Here is a 24,410-nt window from a genome sequence, read left to right on the forward strand (position 1 = left end):
GCCAGCCTGGTTTATACAGTGAGTTCTAGAGAGCACTAAATAGTGAGACTCTGTCTAGGAAAGAAGGAAGGAAGGAAGGAAGGAAGGAAGGAAGGAAGGAAGAAAGGGAGGAAAGAAGGAAAACATATGTTACAATTTGTGGGGCGCAGCTAAAGGAGTAATTCAGAGAATTTTATAGTGCTAAACAAATATCCCAAGAAAAGAAAAAAAAATGACTCAACAACTCGGCTTGCATTTCAGGCAATGAGAGCAATGAGGAGCATGATGGTGTGTCCCTGAGTCTTGAGTACTTGAGAGGCTAAGGTGGAAGGATCACTGAGCCCAGGAGGAGACTAGCCTGGGCTGAACAGCAAGACACTCCTCTTCAAGGACATGAGCACAAGAGAAACGTAAATCCAAAGTAAGTAAAGAAGAAAGAGTAGGCATGAGTGGAAAATCAACAGAACTAAATGAGAATAATCAATGGGTGAGCGCTGCTCTTTGAGAAAATCCATACTTACAAAACCCAACCCTGCCTGGTCAGGAAAAGGAAAAAAAGATCCAAAGTTAACAATATCGGGAATGAGAGATGACATCAGTGTAGAATCTACAAGTATTGTAAAGATAATAAAAGATATTATGAAAACCTTTTACCAATAAGTTTGGTAACTCTGATAAATGGAACAATTTTTTTGGGGGAAAGGGCGGTTTCGAGACAGGGTTTCTCTGTGTAACCCTGGCTGTCCTGGAACTCACTCTGTAGACCAGGCTGGCCTCGAACTCAGAGATTCACCTACCTCTGCCTCCCAAGTGCTGGGATTAAAGGTGTGCACTACTACTCCCTGGCAAATGGAACACATTTTTTAAAAAAAAATCACAAACTACCAAGTTTCACTGAAGACTAAAGAAGTGACTCAATGATCCTACGTCTATTGAAGACGTTTAATTCATAGTTTAGAAGATTATCCATAAAACTTGCAGTCCAGAGGGTCTTGTCAGTGAACTCTACTGAACACGTAAGAAAGAAATTAGAAGAGGTTTACTTAAACTCTCCTAGAGAAATTGAAAAAGAAGGGTTAATTCCAACTCATTCTAGAAGGCCAGCATTACTTTCATACTAAAGTTAGATAAATAAATTATAATTTAAAAATGGTCTAATATCCCGCAAGAACATAAACCATTTCTGTATCAAATTCTTTCCAACTGGAGCCAATGGCACATGAAAGGACAGTTCATCATAACCACGGGCTATTTATTTCAGGGATGAAAAGCTAGCTACACATCAGGGAAAGGGCCAGCAAGATGGCTCAGTGCCGAAAGGCACTTGCTACCGAGCCTGATGACAGAAGTTCAAATCCAGGACCCACATGATGGGGTAGAGAATGGATTCCCCCAAGCTGTGCTCTGACCTCCACATACAGGCTCTGGCACGTGCCCCAGTTTCCCCCAACACACACACACACACACACACACACACACACACACACACACACACTAAAAATAAGTAAAATGTTTTCAAAAATTAGGGGGGAAATTTAACATAATTTACCACATTAGCAGACTAAAAAAGAAAAGCCATGTGATTTAGCAGACTAAAAAAGAAAAGCCATGTGATTATCTCAGCCAGAGAAGGCATTTGACAACATCTGACATCTGCTCCTGACTGAAAGACTCTGCAAACCAGAGGAAGGAACTTCCTTGTTCTGACAAAGGGCATCTCCACCAAATAAACCTACACTTAACACCAGACTGATGCCAAAAGACTGAACACGCCCCTTAGGATAAGGCGAGGATGCCTGTTCTCACTGCGACAACTCCGCACAATACTGGAGGCTTCAGTCACTGAAATAAGGCAAGAAAAAAAAATAAAGGCCATCAATTGGAAAGGAAAAGATAAAACTGCCTTTACGACAACATGATCATCCATGCAGAAAGGAATCTCATAAAGAACCACTAAAGCTAATAACCAGTGGGTTATATGATTAATATATAAAAACCAATTATATTGGAGGAGGTCAGGAGGCACAGGGAATGTAGTGTGTATGGGGGAGGAAATGGATTTCAATAAAGTGCAATGACATATATGTGTAAAGTGCCACAATTTATTTCATTAGTTATCTTAAACTCATTTTAAAAATTAGAGATTGTAGCCAGGCGGTGGTGGCACATGCCTTTACTCCCAGCACTTGGGAGGCAGAGGCAGGCAGATTGAGTTTGAGGCCAGCCTGGTCTACAGACAGAGTTCCAGGACGACCAAGGTTGCACAGAGAAACCCTGTCTCAACAAAACAAAACAAAACAAACCCCCAAAATTAGAAATCATTTATACTTATATATTCTAGCAGCAAACAATTAAAGCTAAAATTAAAAACATTTATCATAACATCAATGCAGATGTAAGTATAAATCTGACAAAATGTACATAAAAGACCTATATATTCAAAAGTAAAAATCAATTGAGAGATCAAGGAAGACCTAAATAAGTGGAGAGAGACAGTGTTCACAGGTTAAAAGGCTCAGCATTGTCAGCTAAGACATCAGTTCTCAAGACTGAGGATATGGTTCAGGACTATGTCACTTGCCTAGCATGTGTTAAGGCCCCAGGTTCAGCACTGAACACTACAGAAATTCCTTCAGGTTGTACACAAATTCCACACTATCCCAAACAAAATCAGAAATTTTACCTGACTTTATAATTCATATATTCATTCTCATGGCTTTGACTACTAAGCTTGTTATAAAGCCATAGCTGTTAAGGCAGTGGTACTTTATCTTACATCAGACATCCAGATCAAAGACAGACTACACGGGGAATTGGGTCTCACCATTGGGACAAAGTCAACTGGAAGGAAGAATCTTTAACAAGGAACTCTGGGAGATTTGTTCCACCCCCATGCCACATGCAAAGTGTACAGAATAGAGAACAAAACGTAAATGAAAAACCCAAACAATTAAACTTCCAGGAGAAACCATGAGAAATGCTGTTATGACCTTGGGTTAAGCAAAGATTTCTTAGACAAAATACCGAAAGTACACTCTGTGAAAGAACTAATAAAGTAGACGTCATCAAAACAAAAACGTCTAGTCTTTGAAAGAAACTGTCAAGAGAATGGAAAACAAGACACAGACTGAGAAAAACATTTGCATTTATCTGAAAGAAACTTGTGAGTCAGCAGCTTTCCAGGCTCTCCTCTAGACCAGCATCTTGTGATTAATGGGCTTCATTCAGGAAAGAGATGTGAACAATAGAAAATCATGGCCAGTGGGAATCTAGAGCCGTGGTCTCCAGCTTCAGCAATCCCGACAGGGTGTGCTAAAAACAAGCCATTGCCCTCCGTCCTTGGAGTTTCAGAATGAGAAGGGGCCTGGGCACTCACATTTCTAGTACACTCCTTGACCACCACACTTCGAGAAACTCTAACTTTGCCAGAGCACTTGCAAGATCCCTCAACAAAGGGACACTTCCTAAGTAAATGCTGGTTATTAAGAAATCATTTTTCAGGTATTTTAAGCACCTCCTATTCTTGGGAATTCTTTCTCAGTTTTCCTTAAAATCTAAAAAAAGGAAACTTCTGCTTTCCCACTTGCATTAGCTTGGAACTTCTGTGCCTGCTCATCAGAGCTTCTACTCAAAGAGGCAATTCCCAGCACAGCATTTGTGAGCTGGCAGGATTCTAGCCCCGCCTCTTCATTCACTGTCCACTTTTGTTACCGCTAAGGTCTTTAAGCACTCTGCCAAGACCTGATCTCGATCTAGAATTCCCCCTGGAAGATGCATACTGCCTTACAGCAACCATTCCATAATAACAGCAAGCAGGAAACCATGTTGCTCCACTAAAGCCTATCCAATTTCCCTGATCCTCCCCATGTAATAACCCACCCCACAGGCTGCCATTAGGTCTCACCATCCAAAATGGCCCACTGATTGTCAATCTCCGTATGCTTCAGGTACGAGTCTTCAATGGTGGGGTCGTAGTCAGGCACAAAGATCTTCTGGAAAAACTGGATGGTGAGGGCACTCTTGCCCACACCTCCGTCTCCCACCACTACCAGTTTATAGGTGGGGAGGTTGTCACTGGGAACAGCACTGGTTGCCATGCTTCTGGTGGTCAAACCTAGGAAAGAAAGACACATGGAATGAGGCAGGGGGGTGGTCTTTTCTTCTTGAACTAGGGAAAAATATTTATGGGCTTTCTTACCTCAATTTGGGGGAAATATTCATGGGATTGGTTCTTATAAAGGAACACAAACTCCCAAAGGTAGATTAGAGAGTGAAACAAGGCAAAACAACTTGTGTCACATACGGTCCCACTACCCAGAGACAATTGCTGTTCAAATGATCTGTTCACCATTATTTACTGAACAGCAACTCCATGCCAGGTCTGGTCTGATTCACACCACACCACTGGTCTTTAATGAGTACAGCTGTGTCAAGGGAGTTCCTCTACAACTAGCCTCTGCCCCAGAACTATACACGTAAGCAAGAGAGCTCTGGGCCGAGCAGGGACAGAGGACACAAAAGTTCACCTTTCCCACATCAGCCCTTATCAACTAGAACATCTCTTATCCATTGGAATGCTCTGCTGAGAAAGAGCTGAGGCCGCTGAGCCCGGAGGACAGAGGGGCTGTGCTAATTTCACACGCCTGTGCTCTGGGAGACCCCTTCCAACTCAAGTCTGCCATCCTGGCCTTCCGTCTTCACGTGCTTTATCATGCTACAGTCATGCTGCTATTAAAGGCAATCTCATCCATCCATTTAAGCTGGGACACAGGGAAGGAAGGAGGGGATGTTGTGGTGGTTCTCAGTCAGAGACAGTTCTCGTCCCGACCAGGCTATCTGCAGTGTCGGGATGTCTCTGGATATCACTAGCACCTAGTGAGCAGAGGCCAGGGATGTTGCTTAACATTCTAGAAAGCACAGGCCGGCCCTCCCCAGCAAAGACCTGTGGGAGGCGAGAAGCTCCCAGCTAAGGCAAAGGACAGAGCTGGAAATGTGGGTGGGTCCAGGGTTCTGAAGAATGATGAGGCCTTCACAGGCTAAGACTGATTGTGATAAGGTGACAGAGAGAAGTGAAGGGTGGCCTTGGAAAATGCTGTCACAGAGTGCCCCGAAAGAGAGGCAAGCAGGGGTCATGGAAGGAATCCTCGGAAAACCGGGAAAGAACACAGTGCAGGCTGGCAGCAGAAGTCAGACACGGGTAAGGAAGAACAATTTGTCCAGAGATGGTGGCTGACTTCAAGGAATGCATTTCCAGACCCAACAGAGCAGTTGCACACATGAATCCACAGCAATAGTGTCAACATGCGCAAGACCTGCACACGCTCAGGCCAGGCAAAATCCCCGTGTGGAGGGAGGCAGGGGAAGCGGGCACCAAATTCCACCACCAGTGAGAAGCTATTGGCATTTGATAGCTGCTGGGAGGAGAGTCAGCTTTCTGGTGAGCTGACCACATACTGAGGCAGACGCCATGCCCGAGAGTAGTTGGGGACACAAACTGGACCAGAAAGAAGAAAGAGAAGGAGGAGAAAGAGGAGGAAGAGGAGGAGATTCCCAAAAGTTAGGTGGGGAGGAAGGGGAGGGTAGAGAGGGTAAATGTGGGAGGAGCCAGAGGGGGAGCAAGCCTTCCTGCTCGAAGGCCACTCCCAGGCAGCCTAAAAAACCAATCCTAACCACCGAGGGAGTAGAAGCTTGCTCCTGTCTCTGCACACATGAAAACACCCCAGTGCTGCTTTGGGGAAGAGAGAGGCTCAGGGGTGTAGCTGGTGTAGAAGGGTGGGGAGATAGCATAACCCCGAGGACAAGGGCCTGGGGTTCCTGCCACTACCACTGTGCCCCCTAGCCCCACCCGGAATCATAGTTTTCTTCTATACCAGACTAGCGGCTATTTTGAGAGTTTTTTTTTAAATAATTGTTTTCATCTCTACAAGATCTTCAAGTCTAGGCTGTGACAAAAAGGGTGTTAACAAAAATGTGGGTCATGTGGCCATGCTGATTTGCATGTGGCTAAAGGACAGGGCTGCTGCTGGATCCTTTGCAGTCACTGAAACCTAATGTTGACATTTAGGACTCCCCCAGAGTGTAGGGGAAGTACATGCTTTTTTTTTTTTTTTTTTTTTTTTTCAGGCAGGAAGAATATAAATCTGTCAAAGCTGGGCTGGGAATATGCTTTCAGAAATGGATCAAAATTAAAAAAGGGTACACCCTCTTGTACACTCTGTCAGGTGAGAATTTATTGCAAGGAAAAAAATCTCATCAGGGAACTTCACAGAAATGTTAGAAATATGGATAATTCAAATATTGGGGGGTGGGGAGAAAGGGGAAAATAGATACACGTAGCAACCAATTAACAAGCTGGGTACAGGGGTGCATACCTGTAATCCCCGAAGCAGCGGGAAGGCTAAGGCAGGAGGGTCACAACTTCAAGCAAGCCTGGGATACATAGCAAAACCCTCTCGCACACATACAGACAAGCATACACAGAAACAAAACCAAAACAGGGTGGTTAACAAACCTAGGAACAGTTTTATACTCTATATGGAAAAATGCCAGACCTCTAAACAGCAAAGGTGTGGGGCCGCTATCCCAGGAAGGCGCGCATCCATGATGGCCGGCCCAGAGATGGATGCCAGGACAGCAACGCTTGATTTCCTGTGTCTGTTTTCTCTCTCTCTCTCCCTCCTCTCCCTCTCCCTCTCCCTTCTCTCCCTCTCTGTCTCTGTCTCTGTCTCTGTCTCTCTCTCTCTCTCTCTCTCTCACACACACACACACACACACACACACACACACGCACGCACGCACGCACACAGTCAACCCTCCTTAGCCGTGAGTTCCATATTTATAGATTCAGCCAACCATGGGTTGTAAACATTTGAAATTTTATTTGGGGGGAGGAGCCTTGAAGATCTAGAATGACCACTCTGATCTTTGTTGGTAAGCACAATGGAGAACCAGGTGCCCATGTGGCACTTAGGATAGGCTGAAGGCCTTGGGTGGGAAATCACCGGTTTTAACATGATTAACTAGCAAACACGGTCAGTGTTTCACCAGCCTTTCCTGAAGCTGGCAGGCAGGCTCTGGGAACTGTCAACAGTACTAGAGAAAAGACCGACAGCCCCTCAAACAAAAGCAACCAACCGTTACTGTGAAAAAGAAACTTAAAGCTCCCTTCCGGCTTCTGATGACACCTGTCTAGAAACAGAAAGGCTCCTCCCCTCCAGTCCTCTAGACTGTGCGGCCAGCCTGACTGATGCTGACCTCATCAAGGCGAGGCCTTGGTCTATGAGGACTGCACTGGGAATATAACCTGTTGCACTCTTCTTCCAGCCTTCTCTCAGCACTGGATGTTAGATTTCCACCCCTGTATCACAACGCAGGCATATAGTTTGTATGTGCTATAGCAATAGAACATTTTTGCATGTGAAAAGAATTATTTCAGGCTGGCTCTGTAGCTTGGTTGGTAGAGTGCTTGCTTAGTATGTGCTAAACCTCCAGCACCCATAAACTGGATGTGGTAAAGCATGCCTGTAATTCCAGCACTGGCAAGGTGGAAGCAGGAAGATCAGAAGTTCAAGGTCATCCTTAGCTACATTGTAAATCGGAGGCTAGCCTAAGATACATGAGACCCTGCCTCTAATTTTTTCTCTCCTGACATGTGTAGACATTTTTCTTAGAGTTATTTCTCAAGTAGTATGATAGCGCTATTTATGTAGCTTATTTGTTATATTGGGCACTTATAATGCAGAGGTGATTTAAAGTGTATGAGGAGGTGCTATGACATTTTATGTAAGGGACTTGAGGATCTACAGATTTGGGTATCTGCCAGTGAGGGGTCTTGAAACCAATGCCCCACCATACCAAGAGATAACTGTAAAAGATTTGCATAGTGTAACAATCTGACAGTGTTAAAATGTCCCTCACAAAATAAAATGTTCCGGGCACCTGAAAATGTTCTTTCCACTTTCATTTAAGTTCTTTGGGGTGGAGCTGGATGTGGCTGCAGCCCCAGAACCAACCACGAGCTACCGCTTCAGTTGGCTGAGCCTCCACATACAGGGGCCACAGGAGAGTGGACCACAAGACCACAGGACCACAGGAACAGGGGCAGGCAGGAAGGACAGACATCCTCTTCTCTGCCTCCGGGTCAGCAGAGCCTGATGCCACTGTCCCTCGTTAATGACTACTGTCCTCTCCCCGGTGGACAACGATGCTAGGCCAGCACTCAGGTGCTTGCTGGGGAAAGAGACACTTTTCCATGCTCCTCTGGAAGCAGTAAGCAGTTGGGAAAGGGTGAGGAAATGAACCATTTCTGTGGACTATGGTCTTCAAAAGAACACAAGGTAACACGCACACTAGCAACAGAGGACACAAGCTTGCCCTTTGAGTCAGAGTTCAGACCACCCACAGCAGAAGCACCTGGGGTCTTGCTATAAACAGCCTCCCTTTGCTAAGGCAGCTGGCAGGAAGTGGTCAGTTGAGGGGCCTCTCCTTTTTATAGTGCTCTGACCTCGGGATTGAAGCACCCCAGGCCACAGGGAACCACATCAGGTCATGGTTCCTTTCTCTTGGACTTTCCTTCTTTTTTTTTTTTTTTTTTTTTTTGGTTTTTCGAGACAGGGTTTCTCTGTGTAGCTTTGCGCCTTTCCTGGAACTCACTTGGTAGCCCAAGCTGGCCTCGAACTCACAGAGATCCGCCTGGCTCTGCCTCCCGAGTGCTGGGATTAAAGGCGTGCGCCACCACCGCCCGGCTGGACTTTCCTTCTTACTAGGACTCTGTGGAACAGGCTCACACTGTTTCAGGCTAAAAACCCTTTTCATACCATCCTCAGCTGATGAGTCAAGTCCGAACTCCTACACTGAGCATTTAATTACGACTCATCATCATCAGCCCTCAGTAACCGCTCCAGCCACACCTGGGCAACAGCCACACACTATTCTCACCCCAACTAGCCTTTGCTCTCCCGGTGTATACATATGTCCACTGTACACAGAATGGCAGTGTGCAGAGGGGGCACAGAACGATCTAGTGAGCCCAGGCCCAGGAGTCACTTCCCAGGGGAGACACAGCCTTCACCTTGTGCTCTGAGCCCCATGGTCCCCACGCAGAGGCCACCATCACACTTGGAATCTTCTACACATTTATTATGCACCCAAGGGCATGAGCTGCCTTTGTTCCCCTCCGTCCTTACAAAGCCTGGCACAGAACAGGCTGAATGCACCAAGGCTTAAGCACTGGCATTCCCAAAAAGTTACACAAACTGCCAACCACCAAGCTGGCCTCAGTACACACAGGACTAAAGGAAACCCTCTCAGCCAGGCACTGGGACTGTGTCAGAGGGGTCGGACCAACACCACAGATGGGACACTTTTGGAATAAGTGTGAGTCAACAGGAAGGGGGTGGCTGGAGAGATGGCTCAGTGGTTAAGAGCACTGGCTGCTCTTCCAGAGGACCCAGGTTCAATTCCCAGCACCCACATGGCAGCTCACAACCGTCTGTAACTCCAGTTCCAGGGGATCTGACACTTTCATGGCAAAGCACATAAAATAAATTTTTTTAAAAAAAAAAAAAAAGGAAGAGGGGACTAGCAGGACAGAATTGATCAAGAGAGACCCCAATACGGAAGTGGTTTTGACTGGGGGGCATGCTTTTCACCCAGGAAAAAAATGGATCAAATGTCTTTGTAAATGGAGTCATGAAGATGTTGGAGTACATGCCACACTTCTACAAAATAAGGTGGTCTTGTATGGTGCAAGAAAAGAGATTCTTAAATGCCACTCAGAAGCTATTGCAAAAGTCATCACGGGGCAAGAAACTGTTGCCCTGGAGCCATGGAGCAAAATGCTTGTATGTGTAGTGCTCCGCTCTGCTTCTCATAAAAATCATTGTTTGAATGTTTGTTCTTCACTTTGGGGGATCATAGGCGGCCCCTTGAAGGTAGGGAGGAAGCTTAAGACAGGCATGATTCCTCGTCACATGTTGCCATTCCTCTTCTGTTGTGTCTCTACCCACTGACCAGCTGGATAACCTTGGGCAAGCCACGTTTCGTGACCTTGGGATCTGCTCTAAGCATGAACTAAAACGGCATGAAATATGCTGAGCTCAGAAAAGGCACCCAGATATTTCTTCTCTTGCCTGTTTATTATGCTCCCAGAAGCCAAAGCGTCCCCACCTCAGTCATGTGATTCCCAGCCATGGCCTCTTCCCTCATTTGAAGTCCCACGGCCACCTCATCTCCATTACAGCCAGATGATGCAGGCCTAGGTGGGAATGCCGCCCATTATTTAGGGCATTGTTTCCATGGGAAAGGCTCTGAGGTTCCAGCTCCCTCCACATAGGAACCAACTTTTGGAACAGCAGCCATTTGGCAGTGAAGACAGCTGAGCTGGTTCCCATGGTAACCACTGCTCCCAGAACCCCGCCCAGCCCACAGGCCGCACCAGCAGTCTAAACCATTACCCGCACTGGAAACTTCCTCCTAAAAGGCAATGTTGCTTTTTAAAATGATTTTATGTAAAAACACCAGGCATCTTTAAATTGAGAAGTAAGCTTTTTCTTTGGATGTCATTGGTTTTTTTTGTTTTTTGTTTCTTTCCCCCCCTCTATCTCTCTTATGGAAAATAACACCATCTTAACATGAAATTATTTCCTGAATTCCAGAACCACCTCCCCAAGCAGATCCCAAGCTCCATGAGGATGACAGCCACACCTTCCCATCCCCTCCCAGGGCTGGAGGGCTCTGTGCATTCGATGGCCATTCCACCCTGCCCCACTTAGCCCTTCTACCCTCCCGAACAGCTCTGGTGCCAGGAAGGGACACAATGCCCCCTTTTCCACAAGAGGCAAGCTCACACCCCCAAGAAGCAGGGATTTGGATGATGAGCCTAGCATAACCTTGTCATTCAACAAATTTCAAAGTATGGTGGGTACAGGGGGGCTGTAGAGATGGCTCAGCAGTTAAGAGCACTGGCTGCTCTTCCAGAATACCCAGGTTCAATTCCCAGCACTGACATGGTGGCTCACAACCATCTGTGACTCCAGTCCCAGGAGATCTAATGCCCTCTTTTGTCTTCCTCAGGCACACCTGGCACACGTGTGGTGCACGGACAACAATCCAGGCAAACCACTCACGCACATAAAATAAAAGTAAATCAATAAACAAAAGTGTGGTGGGTAGGTCTGAGAAAAGCCAAGGACAAGACGAAACAAAGCTCCGTGGCTGTCAGTATGGCAGCCTAGGGGATCAGCAGCAGTCTTGACTCTCTAGCCCCACGATGAGGCTTCTCAATCTTTTAGACCCTCTGTTTCCCCAGTTAAAAAAAAAACAAAAACAAAAACAAAAAAAACAGGAGACCAAAGGCCCCGTGGAAATAACATGGAAAGTGCCCGAGCAGAGGCACATGTGCAGTGAGAGGAGAATTACCTGACCCTGCTTCCCCTTCCAACCTACTAGTTCCAGTGACTTAGTTCAATTCCTTGCCATGCATGAGTCTGACTGAGGGCACCCCCACACAGGGGTGAGGGAGGATGGTCAGGAAGTCAGTCTGCTTCCTTCTTCCCAGGTTCTAGAGATCCCACAGACCCTTTTCCCCAGAAGAATAGCCCCAAACCACTATCCACTGTTCCAAGAGAGCTTTGCATGTGATAGAAATGGTGCTGGCAGCAGACGCTGTGAACGGGTCCAAGGAGGTCCCTGGCCACCCACTGACCTCACCTAGCACTACTTTCAAAGCAATGTCATATAGTCCTGGTTTCAACCAATGGTGCCCAGAGTGGTAACAACAGCCATTCCTTAGTGGATCTTTACTGTGGCGTGAACAGATAGCAAAGGTTGTACTTAGAATTGCCATGCCAAGCCGGGCGGTGGTGGCGCATGCCTTTAATCCCAGCACTCGGGAGGCAGAGGCAGGTGGATCTTTGTGAGTTCGAGGCCAGCCTGGTCTACAGAGCGAGATCCAGGAAAAGGCGCAAAGCTACACAGAGAAACCCTGTCTCAAAAAAAAACCAAAAAAAAAGAATTGCCATGCCACATGGCCCCTGATTGTTTGGTCAACTGGCCTTGAATTCATTTGCAGCATCACACAACTTCACCTGCTACTGTGATTCTCTACTCTGGGTATTGCCCATCCTGTGGCAGCTTCTCTGACACTGAAAACAAGGCCACAGATTGTTAAGAGGCCAGAGCCAGGGTGCAAGTACCCCAATGATGCTGCCAACTTCAGGGAAGATCTGGTACTCGCCATTCTGCTACCTCTCCATTTTGACACTAATTATTTTAAAGATTCCTCCTGAGCCCAGTAGTTAGGCTGGAGTTTTCTAAGTGAAGCAGGCTGGGGGGGGGGGGGGGGTAGGAGTGTGCATTCGTTATTAATGGCGCTCTTGTGAGAATGCATTCACATGGAGCTGAATCAGTCCAGGGTAGCTAATCTCATCTCTGTGATGTCTGGGTGTGCCCAGCACTGGGGGATGAGGACACGCTGGGGGAGCAACCCAACCCATATGGAGGAAACGGCTCTGCATTCCAGGAGCTGCCCTTCCCTTCTGCACAATTCCCAGAAACGGGATGCTTCCCCCAGCTGCTGACCTACAGACTGTAAGTAACGCAGGGCCCACCAGGAGTCTAGGGCACTTGGCACCCCTCCCTAAGATTCACCCCTTCTCCTTTGTATGACATCTGTGCCAACTCAGCCAGCACTGTCCCTGGACCACTCATCACCTCTAAGCAGCCACCTCTGCACCCAGCTCCCTCCATTGCTACAATTTAACCACCAGCCAGCTATGTACATAAACGCTCGCCACAGGGGACTTTAAGCCCAAGTCCACAGACAAATGTGTGGCTGAGTGTTGCTCCTTCCCGGAGCCATGGCAGATGCCACTGACTGATGGTGGGCCCCTTCCTTCCTCTTAGAGTCCTTTCCACCTAGTGCTCCTGACAGGCACACACAAGGTGATTGACATAGGTAGAAAATGGTTTGGGCGCCCCGGATCTAACCCACTGGCCTTCTTGCTCTCTCCCAAACACCTCATGTAGTGGTTATCCTTCTTCCTGGGAAGGGCCCGGGGTCTTCAGGGGCATCTTGCTTGGTCATCTTTGGACAATTTTATCATTGTCTTCTGTTAACAGCTCCTCTTTTCTGCCAATATCTTCCACCATCAAGAGAACCAGAAAGACAACACTGGACGCAAGCAAGGAGAGAGCCCTGGTACCTGTGTTCACGCTGCACCTTAGGTTTCTTCTATCATAGCCATTCACACATGGGTCCGACCCACAAGTACATGGTGCCTTCCAGAGAGGGCCTGGGCACTCATCTACCATCCGGCACTGAGTCTCTGAGCAGTGTGCAGAAACCTCTGGCTACAAGTCATGACAGCAAGGATCCTGTCAGCAGCCAACACTTAACACAAACAATGTGTCAAACCCGCTGGGAGATTCTGCCATTCAAATAACTCATTTAATTCTCAAGTACTGATTTGATGATCCCAGTTTTACAGCTCTAAAAACACAGGGCCAATGAGATGGCTCAGTGGGTAAAAGCATCCGCTGCCAAGCTTGAAGACCCGAGTTCAATCCCTGAGACCCACATGGTAAAAAGAGAGATGACTTTCACAAGCTGTCCTCTGAACTCCACACACACTCGATGGCGTGTGTACACACACATATACATGAGATAAACAAATAAATAAGTAAATGTAATCTAAAATTAAAAACAACTGAGACACAGAGAAGTTAAAATAACTCCCCCCAAGGTCTCCCAGCTAGAAAGGAGTAAAGTGACTCCAGAGACAACTCCAGCTCACCACTCTGGGTATCCTCCTATGGCTGGCAAGAGGATGGACAGGTGTGTGTAAAGTCAGGCCAGGGCAGAGAGAGCAGATGCAGGCATGTTGGGAGAGCACACAGCAATGAGCTAGGGAGGTGGTGTCAGAGTCAGACACCACCAGGGCCGAATCACTGGCCCCACAAGTGGAACAGCAAGGCAGGCCAGGGCAGAGCAAACGCAAGGACCTACGGACAGGCACACACACACACACACACACAAGCCCACCTCCCCACTCCAGACTCGGACAAAGCCTGCTGCACAGATCTGGTCTCAGCAGATACCTTGTGGACTGGAGAGGAAGTGGGAGAAACTCGACACTCTGAAACCTCATTTTGTATCACTCTCATATGGGCCCTGCCCCCAGCCCATGCACATTCAGAGTTGCTGCTTCCAGGGGGCCAGGGGCTGGCCCCTTACCTGTAACTCCAGACTAGGAAGCTCGTGCCATAGGACTAGAAGTCCGTAACTTTAGGCAGTCTTCACCCTCTGGGAAAGTGGGCACAGCAGCAGCAGCACTTGGCCTCACGGTGCTAGGAGGCACTACATCTTGTTTGTTTGTTTGTTTGTTTGTTTGACCCAGTGTCTGACACGGAGTAACTCCTCAGGAAGCATCAGGTCATCCTCATCATCAGCATCCTTCAAACCCACTCCAGTCTCTCCTCCTGCAGGAAGAACCCCTGCTCCTCCCAGGCCCTTCCTGGGCTCAGGGATGGCCTGCAAACTAGCAGATCAGCCCAGGGCAGCTCAATAAAACTCATTAACCCACTGCCCAAAGGTTCTTGTGGTGGTCTGTGCTAGCTTCATTGCAGAACCTGTGCTGGAAGGGAGCATCCATCTCAGCCTGCAATGATCCGTACAGCAGCTCCCTAGCACAGCCAGCCCCCCAAGTGCTCACTCACAGCCTGACAGGAGCCATGCCTTCTTCTGCATGTCTCCAAGAGTTCTGGAGATAGCTGCTCTCACTGCAGAGTACACAGAAGACAGCACAGTCTTAGGGGGTTCAGCATCCAACAGTATCTCCCTCAAGATCTTAAAAAACCAGTGTTCTCTACCAAAAAAACAAGGCCTCTCTGGGTGTCTTGCACTTTGGAGAGTATATCATTAGGAAGATTAAAAACTGACAAGCGACAGGACCTAAGAAATGGCCAAATTACACCTGTGTCCAGAGAAGAGTGGACTGGGTGAGGAAATAGTACAGCCAATTTCTTAAGGTTCACATCTGCCCACAGTCTGTACATTAATACTGTGGTGTAAGAGTCTGGGAATAGGGGTATTTTAGCCATTTGGGGAGGGGGTGGGGGTGCTGGAGAAGTCTTCCTGGTAAAGGTAAAGCCAGAATGGCGTCTTTCAGACCACATAGATATTAGTCAGGTAAACAATAAGAACAAGCATGTCCCAGGTGAGGAACAGAAGCTGCAAAGCTGTGAAGCTCAGAAGTATGAAACCAAGGGCACAGTGAGGGCTGTAAGCCATGAGATGTGGCTGAGTGTAGAATGTAGCTGTGACGAAGGATGGGAGAAAAACCAGGGATCTTCATCTTTGCACCTTTATATTCAGCATGGTGCAAAAACAGCATCCAGTGGCTGGTTCCAGAAACATCCAACGCTAAGGGAACCAGTGGCCAGGGCTGCAGGGAGAGGCAGGTGAGGTGGATCCTCTCTCCCCGCAGGCCAACAGGATCGTGCAATTAAGCTGGCTGCGTGGCTGCCGAGTGCCACGGGGCCTCCGACTCACTGTGATGGCCACAGGGAGATTACACAGTAGGTAAGTCCCAGCAGAGTCTGTGTGAGGCTGGGTAGATTGCATAACACAAACTCAAAGAACTGGAAGCCTAGAGCAGAGGGGGGCAGGGTTAGGGAAAGATTAGAGTCCAGACGGAGAGAGAGACAGGTAACCCAGGCGAGGTCCAGTGGCAGAAACCAGGGGAGGGCTGCTACCCCATTTTATCAAAGGGGAGACAGAGTCAGAGATGCTGAGGCATTTGCCCAAAGGCACATGGCAGTAAAGGGAGAAGCCAAGGATTGGCTTCCAAGCCCTGGCAAGCTGCAAGACTACAAGTTTGTGTCACTTCCCAGAGCTGAGGGGTTGACAGGGGTCTCAGTGTCTCGGGATCCATGCACCTTTAGGCTATGGGTCTCACCTGGCCTCTGGAACCCCAGCTCGGCTTCTCTCTGTGTCCCCAGTACCTCATCGAGGACAGGAGGAATGGGAAGATCTCAGTCCAAAGGTGGGGAACAGAACCCCTTGCGCAGTGCAGGTTTTGTGAGGGCGGGGCTCCAGCTGGAGTGGCAGCTGAGAGGAGAGGCAGATGTGGTTTGCTTTGTAAATCCTTGTTCTCGGTCCCTGGGGGTAGGGGTACCAATTAATATTTTCCTAGTGCTGGGGCAGTCTCACCCGCACCGAAGGGACAGAATTTCTTCAGCCTACCATAGGAATCTGCATGTGACTGGGAAAGTCACCCTAACGGCCACTCCACAGAGAGGGTTCCCCATACAGAGGGCCTTCCACACCACAGTCAGGCACGCTGCAGTCCTGCCCCGCCTGCTGCTCTCCCTCAGCTGAATTCCCTCATGGGTCTTTTTACCTCTTCACTGCTACCCCACAGCTGAGTCCAACGCAACCCTGCACAGGCTAGGTTCAACTAGCACAGTGGTTTCTCAACCTTCCTAATGCTACGACCCTTTAATACAGTTCCTCATGTGGTGGTGACCCCAACCATAAAATCATTTTTGTTGCTACTTCCTAACTGTAATTTTGCTATGGCTATGAATCGTAATGTAAACATCTATGTTTTCTGATGGCCTGGGAAAGGGTCGTTTGAACTCCCAAAGGGTTTGTAACAGGTTGAGGACCACTCAGCCAGCGTCTCATCCCGTCCACTCAGGCAGGCCCCTGCTCACCTTTACACACTAAACTAACGCTCTCCCGCTTCCTTCCTTCGCTTCATCCATTTACGTCAAATTCAGAACTAAGGTCCAGGACCTCTGCTGCATGTGGCTTCCCCCCACACAGTGGTCCCCACGCAGTGGCTGCAGTCTGCTCCCAGCTTGGGCTCCCTCCTCCAGCACTGTCCTCCCAACCCTTACTCTTTAGCTGCCCTTGAACACAAAGACCCTCCTGGGAAACTGTGCATGGGAATCTTCTAGGCTTCCCCTCAGCTGCTCAGCACCCCTTCCCCCATACAATCTCTGCTCCCACTAATTCTGAGCAGGGTGTCCTCAGGGGCAGGTGTAAGGATTCGGTCCTTAATTACGGCATCAGCCTTTGACGGGGCGTCCCAGCCTAAAAAGCGGGTGGGCCCTCTGTGCGCCCCTCTCTCTTTCCTTTCTGCTCCTTCCTTCCATCTGTCCTCTTTCTCCCTCTCTCCCCCGCCTCTCCCAATAAAGCTCTAAAAAGGTAACTATGGCCTGTGATTCCTCCGATCAGCACTCTCCTCCGCCCGCAAGGCTGCCGTGGGTGGCGGCCAGCCACCAGCAGTGCGCCATTTAACCAACAGCAGGGACAGTGTCCAGACTGCAGGGTGCTGGTGCCCATAGGCAGCCTTCCATCCGGAAAGGACCTCCAACTGAACTCCCTCCAGCACTCTCTCTGAGCAGCTGCCTCTGTCTTCACAGGCCCTTCCAAACTGAGCCTCAGAAAGGCTCTTTCTCGGAGTCCCACGGCGCCCCTTGTTTCAGTCTATGGAATTTCAGACAGACTCCCAGTGGCAGCCATTATCCACTGACCCCCAGAAGCCTTAAAGGACAGGATTCTATGGCTTGGTGCATGTCTAGCTGAGGTCTGACCACAAAGCTCTTCCTTGACCACATGGCCATCCTGCCTCCTTTAAGGAGCATGTCCCTGTATGCCACCCCTTCGATCAAACTCCTCTGCTAGCATCAAGAAGCTGGCTGAAGGTGGACCCTCGATGACTCTGACCCAGCTGTTAGCTGCAGCTAGAGAATGTCTACATCAGGGCAGATGTTTTGTTTTGGTCCATTTCTGAGACAGGCTCTCACTGAATGGCCTAGGCTGGCCTGGAGTTTGCCATTCTGCCTCTGCCTCCCAACAGATAGCTTACCTTTTTAGAGTAACCAGAAGTCTGGGTTTTTGTATGAGAACTCCAGATTTTGAAATACTGACCATTAGGGCTGGAGAGAAAGCTTAATGGTTAAGAGCTCTTCCAGAGGACTTGTGTTCAATTCCCAGCACCCACATGGCAGCTCAAAACTGTAACTCAAGTTCCAGGGGATCTGACACCCTTACAAAGACATACATGCAAGGAAAACACGAATGCACATAAAATAAAAATAAATAAATTAGAATACTGACCATCAGTTTAAAAGGTTTTCATTGTATAAGCCAAACAAATGACCCCCATACCTCATAATGGCTCTGCCCCGGGTCATTGGCTACCTCACTAGCTCTCTTCAGCATGTCCATAATCCTAGGGCTGTGGTGGCCTGGGATACATGACTCTTTTCACTGCTCGCCTGACCTGGATCTGGCTGCAAAATGGGCAAAAGATAAAAGCCGTGGAACTGACCCCACGCAGCGGCAGGAGTTCCTCAGCCTGAAGGGAAATTTCCAGGGGTGTGTTCTCCACAGAGAGGGCACACAGCCTGCCCCAGGAGTGGTTCAGACCCAGGGAGGCAGAGGGCAGAAGGCACATTCAAAAAGGATTTTGTTTTCCTCATTTATTTTCAAAACATTAAACACCATTATCAAATAATGTGAACATTTTTTATGCTTGACCAGAAAAGAAAGAAATGGCGACTAGGCTCTTCCCAGAGGTAGGGTGAGGCAATCTAATTTCCATTTTTAAAGAGTAACCAGATGGATAGGCCAACTAAAGGGGAAACTTCCTGGAAACGAGCTGGGCATGGCAACCAACGCGCTGATGGGATTTTCCTGTGTGACCTCTGGAGTGGCACACTGAGGAGGACCAGCTCTCCGGCTCTGAGCATCCAACCAGGGCTCAAGGCAGGGCAGGGTGCTTTCTCAGCAGCTCTTCCAAACTCAGGATTTTAAGCGTTCTAGCTGAAAAAGCAGGGGGCCTCTTGCTACGTCTCACTCTCTGAGTGCTATGATTTTCTGTGTTTTTCCTCTGCCTTCCTAACCAAGCTGGTCTGACTTGGAAGGGAGAGGAAGAACAGGCTGACTGCTCTAGACCCAAGGGCAAGGCTCAACCAAAGGTCAGCACTGACTGAGTGGCCAGTCACCCACCCTCTGCTACCTTGGGTTTTTGTTGTTTGTGGTGATATTGTGTCCCCCAACATAGTGTGCACCCTAATAAACTTATCTGGGGTCAGAGAACAGAACAGCCACTAGATAGACACAGAGGCCAGAAAATGGTGGCACACACACCTTTAATCCTATCACTCGGGAGGAAGAGATCCATCTGGATCTCTGTGACTTCAAGGCCACACTGGAAACAGAGCCAGGCATGGTGGCACACACCTTTAATTCCAGGACTTGAGATCTCATGTCTTGCTTAGAAAAGACACACGCCTTTAATTCCAGGAAGTGATGGCAGGAAGCAGAAAAGTATATAAGGCGTGAAGACCAGGAACTCGAGGCTTTTAAGCTTTTAGGCTTTTAACAGCAGTTCAGCTGAGATCCATTCAGGTGAGGACTCAGAGGCTTCCAGTTTGAGGAAACAGGATCAGCTGAGAAGTTGGCAAGGTGAGGTTAGCTGTGGCTTGTTCTGTCTCTCTGATCTTTCAGAATTTACCCCAGTAGCCGGCATTGAGGTTTTTTTTTTTATTAATAAGACCATTTCAGATTCGTGTTACAGTTGTTGTTTTGTTTTTTGAGACAATGTCTCAATATGTAGCCCTAGCTGTCCAGGAACTCCCTATGTAGACCAGGCTAGCTTCAAACTCACAGAGATCCACCTGCCTGTGCCTCCCGAGTGTTGGGATTAGAAGTATGTGCCACCACACTTAACTCCCTCTGCTTTCTAGATAGCATTTCCATTAAAAGTCATTCATCTAGGGGCTGGGATTGCAGTTCAGTCAGTAGAGTGTTTGCCTAGCATTCATAAAGTCCTGGGTTTGATCCTCAGCACTTCGTAGACCACACAAAGCAGCTTACACCCATAATCCCAGAACTTGGGAAGTAGAGACAGAAAGATCAGGAATTCATGGTCATTCTAGGCTACATAGCAAGTCTGAAGTCAGCCAGAGATACACAAAACCCTGTCACGGAAAAAAGAAAAGTCAGCCTTGCCCCTCTGCTAGCTGTATAATCTTCAGCAAATTAACAACTGTGCAAAACTATTACTGGTGAGTGACTGACAGCAGCAACCAGCTGGAAGAAGAACAAGGCTGAGGCCTGTGGCCAGGAAGTATCATTGTAACACCTGTTCATTAAACCCCAACCACATCCTAAGCCCCATGATATACTTCCCTGATTCCTAATGTGTCTTGAACTTGGTGAGATTCCAGTTATGTCCTCCCAGAGCACCGTGCCATCTACCTGGACCACATTTCACAGGCTGGTACTTAATGCTTAGTTGTATATGACGTCATGTGGTTTCCCCACTCCATGGTCAATGCACATCCCTGCAGAGCTCAGTGAACATCTGTGGACCTATATCATTTCTGCTCTGCTCAGTCACTCTATAGAGAAAAAAAATCCACTCCTGGTTTGGTCATTAGGAGAGACAGCCTGACTTTAGAATTTACACTAGCCTTAATGATGTCAGTAACCATCCTATACCATCTGTGTTCAACTGTAGGTCTAGGATACTGAATTCTGTCTAAAGGAGCTCTTTAATGGCCCTTTTTGGATTTAAAGGGCATGGCTCAAGCTTAGTCCAGAATAGACGGTCACCACAGCTCTGCAATCAAGTGATAGAAGTATGGAGTTGTCAGCTCTGGGAGGAAGTGTCCAGGAAAATTGATCCCTGGGAAATGGTTGTAAACTAGGTTTGAGAGAGAGAGAGACAACCACTGGAGAAATTCTCCAAGGGAATGACCCAGCAAGAAGAGAATGAATGTCCCTCAACTTCACTTCGGCTCTTTTCTGAGCCATGGGCAACCCCCTTTCTCCTAAGCTCTTGGTGACAGCCTGTTGTATAACACAGTAGTAGGTCTTAGGGAGTAAATACACCAAGCCTACTGTGCACACATTGGGCAGAGCAGGTAGCTGGACTGGAGTTCAGACAGCCAGCAGGCATGGTCCTTACCCTCAAACACTCAGAAATACCGTGGGTATCGGGGGTTATCACTGATGCTTAGGCAACTTTGTAAAACGGCACCCTTAGAGAACTTTGGTAAGGAGCAAATCCTCCGGGAAGAATTGAGAAATACTGGGTACCTATCTCCCCACCCGTGTGGAATGGAGGCCTGACCCAGAGAGGACAGCAGACAGGAGGGAGCTGGGGCATTTCTTCTATTATGTGTGTGGAAGGGAGGCTCACAGAAGTAGGGGACTCGCTTAAGATCACACAGACAACAGAGAGCGGCAGAAATTAGAGTAGGGACTTCTGAGAAAGGCAAATTAGAGAGTCCCTAAGGGTAGGGTGCCTGCTCTGAAGCCTAGCTGGGTGGCCCCAGACCCCTGCTTGGCACTGTTGGAGACCCTGCCTAGGGCAAAACCACCCCACCCTGTCCTATTCCATTCCACCCACGCGTAGGCTCTCTCCAAACCCTCTGCCCATCTTTCCTATTCACCCACACCAACCCTAAATAGAAGCATCCCTGTGAACTGCTTTCTCTATTAGAATGGTTATTTTGTTAAGATGCCAAGTGACCAGTTCCTGCACCCCTTTCCATCCTTCCAGCCATCCCCAGTTGGAGTGCAGAAATAAAACAAAGGCTTTGTTCCTTTATTTTTATTTCCTCCATAAAATCTTAAACATGCAGGAAACACCCACCCAGTCCCAGATAAGTGGACTCAGGCCACAATCCACGGAGGGTGGGTGGAGCTTGGGTCAGTGAGTGGAGTGGACAGGGGAGGCTGGGGAGCCAGCTGGCCTTAAATGCCAACAGGGTACCTGACCTTTGTAGACCCTGATTTCCTCGGCGGAAAAAGGGCTTGGTGTGTACAGTGGTAGACCTTCCCACTCTCTGCCAAGAATCTCAACCTGAGGAACGTGGGTGTGGAAGGACGGCTGAGGAGACATATCCTACACAAAGTTTTAAAAAAACTACATGTCCCCAAGGCACTGGGAAGTGTCTCCACCCTTCTTCCCTCATCTCCAATAAAGCAGGTTTTGAAAGGGCACACGAGAGGGGCTATTTCAGACTTTGGGCGTGATTCCTAAGAGGACAGCACTGGCTGAGAAAAAAGCATTGCCCTGATCACGCCACTGAAGCTCAGTTCCCCCGGTGTTAATTAAAACATGAATGGGTGAATTTGTGATTATCTAAAGGGGAAGGGGCTCCAGAAAGTGTGTTGAAATTCTAAAGGATAAAAAAAAGAAGAAAAACCGTAAATACCTTGAAATTAATTCTTCTTTTGAAATGAATGTAATGCTTTTGGGAGACAAGAGCCTGCCCCCAACTTTCCCCTAAATGATCAGCTCTTAAAGGGTTAGGTGGCTCCCCCAAGTTCCCTCTCAATTACTGGTGATTCTACCAATTCACACACAGTGCCACATGACTACAAATATTTTTAATCTCAGTGCTTGGTATACACGGTGGGCAACCCAACACACAGTATGTGGTGTGGGTTCTTGTAAATCCAAACTTTTCTTTAGAAATTGGGTCTGTAGACACAACACATTCACATAGTTCTGTACAACCCAAATAGAACTTAGTTCTATAGTATCTGTAGCTGCTCTCACTGGTATAACAGGACAAACCCTAGGTCCTTCCGAGGTCTCCAGTCAGCCTTGGCGACTTCCGTCATCCCCATCAGATGGAGAAGGCTCCAGAAGTGTGACCCCTTGCTGGCAACTCAAAACAAGGTGCTTCATTCTTACCAGCTCACAATGAGGATTTGAGGACCACCCCAGGTCCCTGCGGCACATTACAAAGCCAGTTCAAGTCTCAGCCCCCACTAGTGACACATTGGAAAAAAAAAATCTGCCAGTGAGGAAGGCCTTCCAGAATCGCCTGCCTCGCCACAGCACAGCTTAATGAAGCAGCTCTCTGCCGTTCCTACTCAAGCCCAAGCTGACTGCTAACAGCCTGTGGGTGGGAAGAAGAGGTTGTCTCCAGTTGCCACCAGGAGCTTCCACCCTCTGCAGCTGAAGAGCTGGTTATCCCTGCTTGACAGAGAAGAGACTCCCCGGGGGCCCATTCTAAAGGAAGAATAGGAACATGCAGAATTGGGGATCAGAAAGTGCCTCCACTAGACCTGCTGCTTCCTTAAAGCTAGTCCTGTACTTTTGTTTGTGTGGTTTTGGGGTTTTTTGAGACAGGGTCTCTCTACAGCACCCTAGCTGTCCTGGAACTCACTATGTAGACCATGCTGGCTTTGAATTCACAGACCTGCCTCTATCTCCCAAGTGCTGGGATTAACACTATGAGCCACTATACCCGGCTTTACACTCTCGTTTTGAGACAGGGTCTCATGTAGTCCACGCTAGCCTTGAAATGTAGCTGGGATGACCTTGAACCCCTGATCCTCTTGCTTCGACCTCCCAAGTGACAGGAGTACAAGCATACACCGCTGTGGCCAGCTTACTGCTACAGTTCAGAATAGACTGTGGACTTTTTCAATGATTGTTTAAGATGAACGTCACAAATCAGCAGATTCTAAAAAGAGAGTCATAGCTTTTCTGTCTTTTCCAAACCACGCCTTCTAGTCTCCAATTAAATTACAGTTGGGTTAGAACAAAATTTTGCTCCGAAACCCAGTGATCAAGGCAGATGTTTGTGAGGACAGATGAACGAATGGATGGTTTGAAAAAGACCTTTGAGAAAGCCCAACAGTGCACACCACCTTACTTCCCAGTGTAGTCACATGAGGAGAATGGAGTTTCTATCAGCATCCTCAGGGGAGGCCTCACTAGCACTTTCGGTGGGTTACCTGGGTATGAGGCCATACTAGCAATTTTGGTGGATTACCTGGGTATGAGGGCAAAGAGAGGTCTAATACCTGGAAACCAGACACAGCCCTCAGCAGGCTCACACTGGGCCCAAACTCACCAAGCCAAATGACCAGGCTCTGGTTTTAAGTCCTTTGCTGCCATGGGAAGGGTCAAGTGCATATAAAATGGTCACACCTGTTCATTCTGAGTCATGGTGTTCATTACATTATCCTTTACATTTTTCTTTTTCAAAATTAAAACAATAAGGTGAGAAAGTGATTTAGGGGTTCATAGGTGGCTGTAGGATTAATAGAGTCAGGGTTACCACCATTCAGTCCTCTCTACCCTCATGAATCAGCCACGGGTTTACTTTTAAGGTTTCTGTTGCCTTCAGTGTTTTCACGCAAAAGGTATTCCACCCACTCTCCTTAAAAGGCCCCTGCCCCATGGTATTGATTATGTTGAATCAGACCTCATAGCACCAGCAGAGAGGGGACTGAGTTATTTGGTCCTCCAGTTCCGGGAACAGCAGATGCAGCAGAAGTAGCATATGCTTGAAATAGAACGTGCTCAGACTCCTCCCTGGCACAGCATCTCTAAGCTCATGACTATGGAGACCTGCTTAGCCTTCCTGAATCCCAGTTTCCACAA

General features: G+C 48.0%; 1 protein-coding gene across 1 annotated transcript in view; it reads right to left on the minus strand.

Moving 5' to 3' along the window:
- The window catches only part of Mras (muscle RAS oncogene homolog), a 51,334-nt gene that overhangs the window by 21,344 nt on the left and 5,580 nt on the right, over window positions 1–24,410 (minus strand). The window contains exon 2 of the mRNA XM_059268438.1: window positions 3,884–4,093. Within this exon, the coding sequence (XP_059124421.1) occupies window positions 3,884–4,076 (193 nt within the window). The 5' untranslated portion in view covers window positions 4,077–4,093. The remainder of the gene's footprint in view (window positions 1–3,883; window positions 4,094–24,410) is intronic.

Source organism: Peromyscus eremicus, chromosome 7 (assembly GCF_949786415.1).
Source record: "Peromyscus eremicus chromosome 7, PerEre_H2_v1, whole genome shotgun sequence".
NCBI classification, from domain to species: domain Eukaryota; kingdom Metazoa; phylum Chordata; class Mammalia; order Rodentia; family Cricetidae; genus Peromyscus; species Peromyscus eremicus.